The sequence below is a fragment of the Molossus molossus genome, unplaced genomic scaffold (assembly GCF_014108415.1).
Source record: "Molossus molossus isolate mMolMol1 unplaced genomic scaffold, mMolMol1.p scaffold_m16_p_6, whole genome shotgun sequence".
In the NCBI taxonomy this organism is placed as follows: Eukaryota; Metazoa; Chordata; class Mammalia; order Chiroptera; family Molossidae; genus Molossus; species Molossus molossus.
In genome coordinates, this window is record NW_023425399.1 from 919,245 (window position 1) to 927,500 (window position 8,256).

The 8,256-nt window shown below is 64.2% G+C and overlaps 1 protein-coding gene across 1 annotated transcript in view; it reads right to left on the reverse strand.

Annotated features, from left to right (window-relative positions):
• Positions 1-6,797: 6,797 nt before the first annotated feature.
• Positions 6,798-8,256, reverse strand: part of NTSR1 (neurotensin receptor 1) — a 24,024-nt gene continuing 22,565 nt past the window's right edge. The window contains exons 3-4 of the mRNA XM_036245868.1: positions 8,061-8,151; positions 6,798-7,047 (exon numbers count right to left, since the gene is read on the reverse strand). Coding sequence (XP_036101761.1) covers positions 6,798-7,047; positions 8,061-8,151 — 341 coding nt within the window. The remainder of the gene's footprint in view (positions 7,048-8,060; positions 8,152-8,256) is intronic.

Genomic DNA, 8,256 nt, shown 5'->3' on the forward strand with positions numbered 1-8,256 from the left:
AGTCATTTACAGTCACCCTGGGGTGCCCTGCTGTGGCTCAAAGGTCAGCACGTCAGCCCGTGGACCAAAGGACTGGTCAAAGGCACATACCTAGTTGGATCCCCAGCCCTAGTCAGGGTCGGGGTCATGCAGGAAGCAACCAATTGATCTCTCTCTCACATCAATGCCCCCCCCGCCCCCGCTCTATCTAGAAATCAATGGGAAAATACCCTTGGGTGAGGATTAACAACAACGGAAAAAGTAAGTCACCCGGGGCATTTGCCTTTAAAGAACCCCGAGCTCAGCCTGGTGTTTGCAGGCAGCTCCCCGAGTTCTGGGCGGGCTGGGCCTGTCACTGCCCCCCGAGTTCTGGACAGGCTGGCCCTGTCACTGCCCCCCGAGTTCTGGACGGGCTGGCCCCGTCACTGCCCCCCGAGTTCTGGGCGGGCTGGCCCCGTCACTGCCCCCCGAGTTCTGGACGGGCTGGCCCCGTCACTGCCCCCCGAGTTCTGGACGGGCTGGCCCCGTCACTGCCCCCCGAGTTCTGGACGGGCTGGCCCCGTCACTGCCCCCCGAGTTCTGGGCGGGCTGGCCCCGTCACTGCCCCCCGAGTTCTGGGCGGGCTGGCCCCGTCACTGCCCCCCGAGTTCTGGACGGGCTGGCCCCGTCACTGCCCCCCGAGTTCTGGGCGGGCTGGCCCTGTCACTGCCCCCCGAGTTCTGGGTGGGCTGGCTTTCTGGGGGGCAGGCGGCGATGACGTGCGCACCTGCCAGCTGGTCAGGGGAGCGGCGGGGCCTGTGGGAACCACCCCCACGTGTGTCCTGAGGGGGGCGCCGGGCCAGGTGGGCCTTTTCTCTTCAGAAGCGTCGGGGACACTTCCCCTTTCTGGGCGGCACCTGGGCTCTCTGAGAAGGTGCCGCACCTGTGGGCGCGTGAGACAGTCAGGACGGACGGTTCAGCAGCTTCCAACTGGGAAGCAAGCAGGTGATGTGAGGCGGGACACCGCACCCCGAGTCACACAAAGTCACGTCGGGGAAACAACGGGAAACCTAACCTACAAAGACCTGTCCACAGAGGTAGAGGAGAGGAAAGAGTTTGTCACCAGTGAGCCTTGGGCCAGGAGGGGACACATGTCAGCACTCCAAGGGGACAGCGCACAGACAGGAGACCGCAGGCTCTTCCAGAGCCGGGGAGACAACCCAGCGCGCCCCAGCCGTCCAGGTGATCCCAGCTCGTCTTCACGTGGGGGCGTCCCAGCCCCGCGGGTTGCTCGCAGTTCACCCTAACCCTCCGTGACTGGGGTGACGTCTGTGGTAGCTCACTGACTTCATCAAAGGAAAAACAGACTCTCATAGCTTTGTGACAGGAGGCAATTTGGGGCGAGGTGCCCTCGAAGTCAGGCTGGGAGAGGCGCCTCTGTCCCGATGATGTCTGGCCGCAGACGGCTCCGGCCCTCGAGACGGCCTGTCTGGGCTGTGAGCTGGCCAGAGGCTCACTTAGCGTTGACAAGCTTTCCACGCCGCCGAAGGAACAGACAGTTCGCGAGGACGAGTGTGTGATGTCTTGCAGGGTAAATGCTGGAGAAAGGGGAGGGGCCCCTTTCTCCGCGGCACCAGGGACAGCCCACTGGGCTTCCTTTCCAGTGTCTACTGCTGCAGCCTTGAGCTGTTTCTCGGGTGGGACAGGTGCCGCCACCCTGAACCCCGGGGGCTGCCTCCTCCTGGCTCGGCACCCACAGCAGGTGCTCACTGAGCATGTCCAGTGGGGACAGGCGCAGGGACCGTGTGGGTGCTTGGCACCTGGGAGGTGTTCCCAGCCTGCTCCAGCTTTGGGTTACCTCGGGTAGGCCAGGGTCCCTGCCACCAGATGGGAGGGTCCACCCCGGGACAGGAGGTGGGACTCTGCCCTGTGGTCAGGGAGCTCGGTGCGGTGGTGGCATCACTGCTTGGTGGCCTTGGAGGCCCCTCGGAAGCATCCCTTTCTAATGGAGATGGATGATAGGGCCGCTTGGAGGAGCCCGGCTGCCGGGAGGGAAAGCAATTAGGTGACTAAGGGTAATCAGAGCCCGAGAGAGGTGACTGATGTGGACGAACAGTGGTCTGGCCGCCAGGGTGGCCCCGCCGTCGGACGCCAGGGTCCCGTCCCCAGGACCGGGCTGACTCTGGGACGGGGCGCACCCAGAGCCCTGTGAGGCCCACTCCTGCCCACGTGACCCCCAGGAGCCGCTTTGTCCTGCCAGGCCCGGGGTCCAGCGGCCCACCCGCCCACCCGTCCTCCCACCCGGGCGGTTCTTCTCTGGCGTCACCTGAGGGTGGCGTGATCCTCCCTGCCGCTTCCTGTTCTTCCCCTGGTTGCCTGTCCCCTTGTCTTCTTTCCTAATTCCTTTTGTCCCCCCACACTCCATGAGAGCATCAGGCCCCCACCCTGCCCCCCTCGATCCCCGAACAGCAAGGTCTGGCATGCACCAGGGGCTCAGGCAAATCTGTCCGTGGGGGTCTCCACCCACTTGGGGAGCTCTGGGGAACAAGGCCAAGGCTGCCCCTCTCTGTCCCTCCTCCAAGTAGTCTCCCTGGATCACAGCACCAGCTGCTCTGGGCCCGGGTACAGGTCTCCGCTTCCTCGCTGAGCTGGAGGCTCTGTCCCCAGAGCGTCCTGTCCCTGAGCTCCCACAGGGCAGCTGAGGCTGCAGAGACATGGTGCTTAGGCAGTTGGGGGACAGGAACCTCGGGACAGGCTCTTTTGTTTCTGGAAGCATCTGAATGTCAGAAATTTATTTTAATTTTGAGTCTAAAAATGGCTTTGTGAGTGTGCACACAAAGAAAGGTGGAGTGTGTGTGTCCGCGCGTGCACGTGTCTGTGTGTGCACTTGTGTCTGCATGTGTCTGTGTGTCTGTGTCTGTGTGTGCACGTGTGTCTGCATGTGTGTGTGCGTGCACATGTGCCTGTGCATGTGTCTGTGTGTGCGTGTGTGTCTGTGTCTGTGTATGCGTGTGTGTCTGTGTGTGCATGTGCAGTCAGTAATCACTATGTCTGTACAGCAGCAGTGGGTGGTGCCCACGCGCAGGCAGGATGTGGGTCCATCTGCCAGCACAATTGTCTCTGGGCGGGGCCAGTGGGTACTCCACTCTCTACCACATTCTTTCATGTTTTTACATTTTTCACAAGAAAATGAATAGTTTTTATAATAAAAGAAAAGGGTTCTGCACCTGAAAGGTAAAATGTAGCCAGCAAGCTAGACAGGCGGGAGCACCAGGGAGGGGCCAGACCCAGGGCCCCTGCAGCTGGCCCCCGCCTTGGCCCGGGCCCCCCTCTGCTCCCCGGTTCTCGTCCTTTCCAGACCCAAAGGCGGAGCTCACACTCCAGAGCGAAGAGCAGGCAGGGTGGGTGGACTCTGGGCACCCGTGGGGGACACCCGCCGAGAAGCTCATCATCACGCTGAGCGGCGAGATGGCGGAAGGTCCGGCCATTGCTGCCCGCCTGGCTGGGAACCCAGTGCGGGCTCCGGGCACCAGGCATTCCCGTGGCAGCCTGGTTGTCCTGGGGGCAAGGGTGCGTCCCTTGCCTGCCGACAGGGACGCTTGCCAGAGGCTCTGTGCGTGTTCACCTGGCTGCCAGTCATGCCAGAGGACGTGGTCAGGGCATCACGCCCGGAGGGCGCGTGCCACCCCTGCAGGTGACCCCAGACCACGAAGACGCCTCGTACCAGGCGATGCCACCGCTCCGGGCCTGCCTCCCGCTGTGAAGCTGGAGCAGCGAGGGGCCCACCAGCCTCGAGCACAGGTTCACCTGCTCCAGGTGCCCGGGCACCCCAGCCCCAGCAGGGGCGCAGGGGTGGGCAGCTGTCAGCCTGTTCTTCGGGGTGTTTGAGTGTCTGTCATCACCAGGCTCTGTGTAGTCGAAGACAAGCAGACTGTGGTGGGGGTTTGTTTGCTGAGTTGCCTTCAAAACAGTCACCGGGGGTTGAACTTTCTCACGTCCCTCCGTACATTGTGAGGACAGCCCCCGTGTCTCCGGGGCCAGGGACGTGATAACCCTGCCTGGGACGCGGGTGAGACGCTGGGGGTGCCACTGGGGACTCCATCCAGCAGCTTCTAACCCGGCCACCGGTGGACAGCCTTAGGTGAGGCGTGAGGTTCTGAATGCCCCCGCCTCTGCCCACCCCCGCCGCCACCTGTCAGCAGGGGCAGCTCAGGACTCCCATTCACTACAAGGCGTAAGGGACGCGCTGCGAGCTCTCATAGACGCGCTGGCATTCCACAGACATCGCCAAAGGAACGAAATTCTACTGGTGGAGTTTCCGGCTAGCTGCGGAGAGAGAAGTTTGGGCAGTAGGCAGGCCCGAAGCACGTCTCACCCGAGCCAAAAGAGTGGGGTGGGTGTCGGCTCTGCCAGAGCGGGCCCTGGGGAGCTCCCGGCAGGTGCACAGATGGTGAGGTGATGGATGCACGGGTGGACGGGAGGGTGGGGGTTGGGGTGGGGGACCCTGTGGCAGAGTTGTGTTCCCAGAGCTGCTCCCACAGGGCGGCAGAGGTCGGTACTGGTGCTGGTGGTTCTGACGTCAGCCCCCCAGGCGAGTCCGGGCTGCCAGGGGGCTTGAGGGGAGGACAGGGGCTCTCTCGGGGCCCTGCAGGCTGGGAAGACACCTTCCTTCTTGACCCCCAGGCAGAACTGGGGAAGGGGAGAAGGTGGGGACACCCCAATTCAGAGGCACCTCCCGTGGGGCGGTGTCCAGGCTGCCTGCTGGCAGGAGGCTGCAGACAGGGGTGGCTGTGGAGGGGACAGGTCAGTGCCCTCCATCCCCGTCCCAGGCCCCCCGCCTGCTGACCCCTCGGGACAAAGCAGCTTTGCTCCCTCAGTTCCCTCAGCTGGGGCCGTGGGGACCAGAGTCAAACGTCACAGGATCCCAGACCCCTTCATGGGGTCTTCTCTGCGCTCAGACCACAGATCAGAAAACTGAGGCTCGGGAGGGGCCAGTGTGGGCTCAGGGCTCCCCGACACCAGGCCTGAGGGGACCCCCTGGCTCATGGGGGACGCTGCTCCTGAAGCTCTGGAGGGTGGGCAGGCCCTGAGCTGGGGGATCCTGGCTCCCAGCCCCCCAGCCTCTGGGAGAGACGACCAAAGCCCACATTTTGGTCAAAGGGTCCCCGTGGGGGTGTCTGCTGCGCCAGCAAATACGTGTTGAACGGACGAGCGAGTGAGTGAACGGGCGCCCGCGTGCTGGCCCACCGCCCCAACACTGCAGCCAGTCACGGGTCCACCATCTCCTGTATTGAGAGACTCCGGGGTTCTGACGGCTGTACATGGTGGGGGCGTGTGAAGCGACAAGACGACTGACCCGTTGCGGCGGGCTCCAGGACCAGCCCCGGCGCATGGCACACGGGCCCTGGAGCAACCACACGACGAGGCCGGGGGCTGACGTGGAGGAGGAGGTGGACACCGGACAGCAGGGAAGAGGACGTGGGGCTGCGGCTGGAGGGTCTGGGGTGGCGGGCGTCTCCGTCTCGTGTCCACTCTGCCGCACCTCAGAGGACTGCCCGTCTGTTCCAGGCCGGGTCTTCCGGGACAGTCACCTCCAGCCCTGGCCGAGGACCCGCTCATGGGCCCGACCCCCGGTCCGTTCTCAGAGGGCTGGAGGCCCTGCGGCTCGGGAAGGATTTGGTGGGGTTCAAGTCACCCCAACACGCAGCAGAGTGGCCAGGTCTGAAGTGACTGTGCCCTGCTCACTGTGTCTGTGGACGGGGAGACCGAGTCCAGGACCCCGGGCGAAGGCGAGGGCTTCTGAGTCCACGCTGCCCACGCAGGCTGCCTGCCCGCCTGGCTGTCTCCCTCCCGGACAAACGGGCCCCTGCCCAGGCAGAAACTACGAGACAATGGCCTGCGCCTGGCTTCTGGGCCTTTGTGTCCGGAGGCCCGGGCTGGTCTCGGGCCAGGCTGCCGAGCCGTTTGGAGACTGGCTCCTACAGACCACGGAGGCGCCTGCTTTTCTGGGTGACGGGAGCCTGGGGCTGCTGCCTGCCGGCTGGTGACAAACAAGTCTGGGCCTCAGCCTGGCTGCCGGCCAGTGGGCTGCGAACCCACAGGCCTCCCCTCACCTGCGGCTGCCGGGGCCCGGTGGCTCCCCGCTGCCTCCTGGCACTGGGCCGAGAGCGCCCCACAGTCGAGTTGGAGCACGTCCCTGGCCTGGCCTGGGCCACCCGGTGGGAGCCAGGATGGAGGACTTCGAGGCCGACCCTCCTCACCCCACCCCAACCCCACGAGGTGTCCCTGCAGAGCCCGGCTGCCACCTGGCGAGGAGGGGAAGGAAGAGGGCCACAGCGATGCAGGCTGACCTTCCCCATCCTCAGGGTGCCTCCGAGGAGCCGCCCGGGAGAGGGGGGTCCCCGGGTGCCTGCTGCTCTGGGGGGGACTTGCTCCTGAGCTGCACCAGAGGCGGAGGGCATGGGTCCCCTCTTCCTTCACAGCGGTGACCTGCCACCCGGCTCCTCCCAGCACCCAGCCTTTCATCTCTCCTCTCGGAGCATCCATTAGTCTGGGAATAAAACTACCTTTCGCCCATCACACATTTCTCCTCATTAAAGGCTCTTTTTGGGTCTGGGAGAGAAAAAGTCTCTCTGGCTTTGAAAGAGTGGAGAAGGGAGGGATGGAGGGCGGTGGTGGGGGAGGAGAGGGGTGAGAGAGGGCATCTGGGTGTGAGGTCCGAGGCCGCTGGGCACAGGGCCGGCCTCTGGCTCACCGCACTCCAGCTGCAGGTGCGGGGGGCAGAGGTGAAGGCCAGTCGGCAGGCCAGCCTCCCCACCCTGCCCGTCCCCGTCCCCGCCCTAGTACAGGGTCTCCCTGGTGACGTTGCTGGAGAAGGTGTGGCTGCTAGACATGCTGTTGGTCTTCCTGGAGAAGGCGAACCTCTTCCTCCTGCGCCCCCACAGCGGGCAGAGGCAGGCCAGGGTGGCCAGGAAGGTCTGGCGGAAGTTGGTGGAGACGAGGTTGTACAGGATGGGGTTGATGGCGGAGCTGACGTAGAAGAGGGCGTTGGTCAGCATGTAGAAGTAGTGGTAGAAGTTGTAGAGGAGCCTGTGGGAGGCGGAGCTCAGAGGCCTGCGGTGCCGGCTGCGGCCCACGGCCACCGGCCGGCACGGCCGCTCGGGGCAGCGATTTAAAAACGACATACTTTTTTGGATGTGAGGACATTTCATACAAAACTCCAGGTTCTGGCTTCTGCTGAGAAGTTGGAAGTTCTGACTGCAGTCCCCACCTGGCACCTGTCAGCCCAGCTGAGCTACAAGCATCTGCCCCGGTCCCCACCTCTCCCTGCAGCCACCCAACTGCCCTGCCCTGTGCCGATCCCAGGCCCCAGGGCTGCAGGGCTCCGCTGTGCTGGCCTCAACCGAACAGCTAGGGCAGGGAACCCCTCCAGGCCTTCTGCATAGCAGTGCCCCTTGCCCTTGGTTTGTTTGCCTCCACCCACGGGGATCTCACTCCCTTGCCAGACTGCTCATTTCACCACCAGGCACCCGGAGGTTCAGAAACCCTTTATTCAGGGCTCCCTGTAACTTCTCATCCACCCTAGATGTGTCCTCCTGTGGTTCCCTTCACTTTGAAGAACTTGGACCTGCAGCCCAGCAGAAAGGAGCTCACCGCCCTGGCCGGTTTGGCTCAGCGGTTGGAGCGTCGGCCTGCGGACCAGAGTCCCGGGTTCGGTTCCCGCTAGGGGCACGTACCAAAAAATAAAATAAAGTTAACAATAAAAAAAAGAAAGAAAGAAAGGAAGGAGCTCAGCAGGCCTGAGGTTGCACCCCAGAAAGGCCGCATGGCTGCGGCTCTCAGTCCCTCCCGCCCTCCGCCCTCCACATCCAGGGCACCGGCCCGCCCCGTGGCTCTGCCGCTGTCTCTAGCCCTCCTCAGTGCCCGCTCTCCCAGCACCCGCTTTCCTCCTGCTGCCCAGCGTCGGTCCCTCCGCGGCCTCCCCCCTTCCCCAAGCCCATGGGGGACACCTGGCCCACACCCTGCCCTGAGCTGCTCCTCCCAGTGCTCCCCAGGCCCACTGTTTCGGGGAGCACACTCCCGCCCCGCCTCCTGGCACTCACAGGGTCCACTGCTCCTCGGGAATGTAGCAGAACATGAGGCGCCGCACGTGGTAGGGCAGCCAGCAGACCACAAAGGCGATGACCACTGCGCCTGGGACAGACAGAGACAGGCGCAGGGAGCTGAGGGGGCGCCCCGTGCCTGCACCGCACGACCTACCGTGTGACGCTGTCAGTGCCACCTGAGCAAGGCACAGGC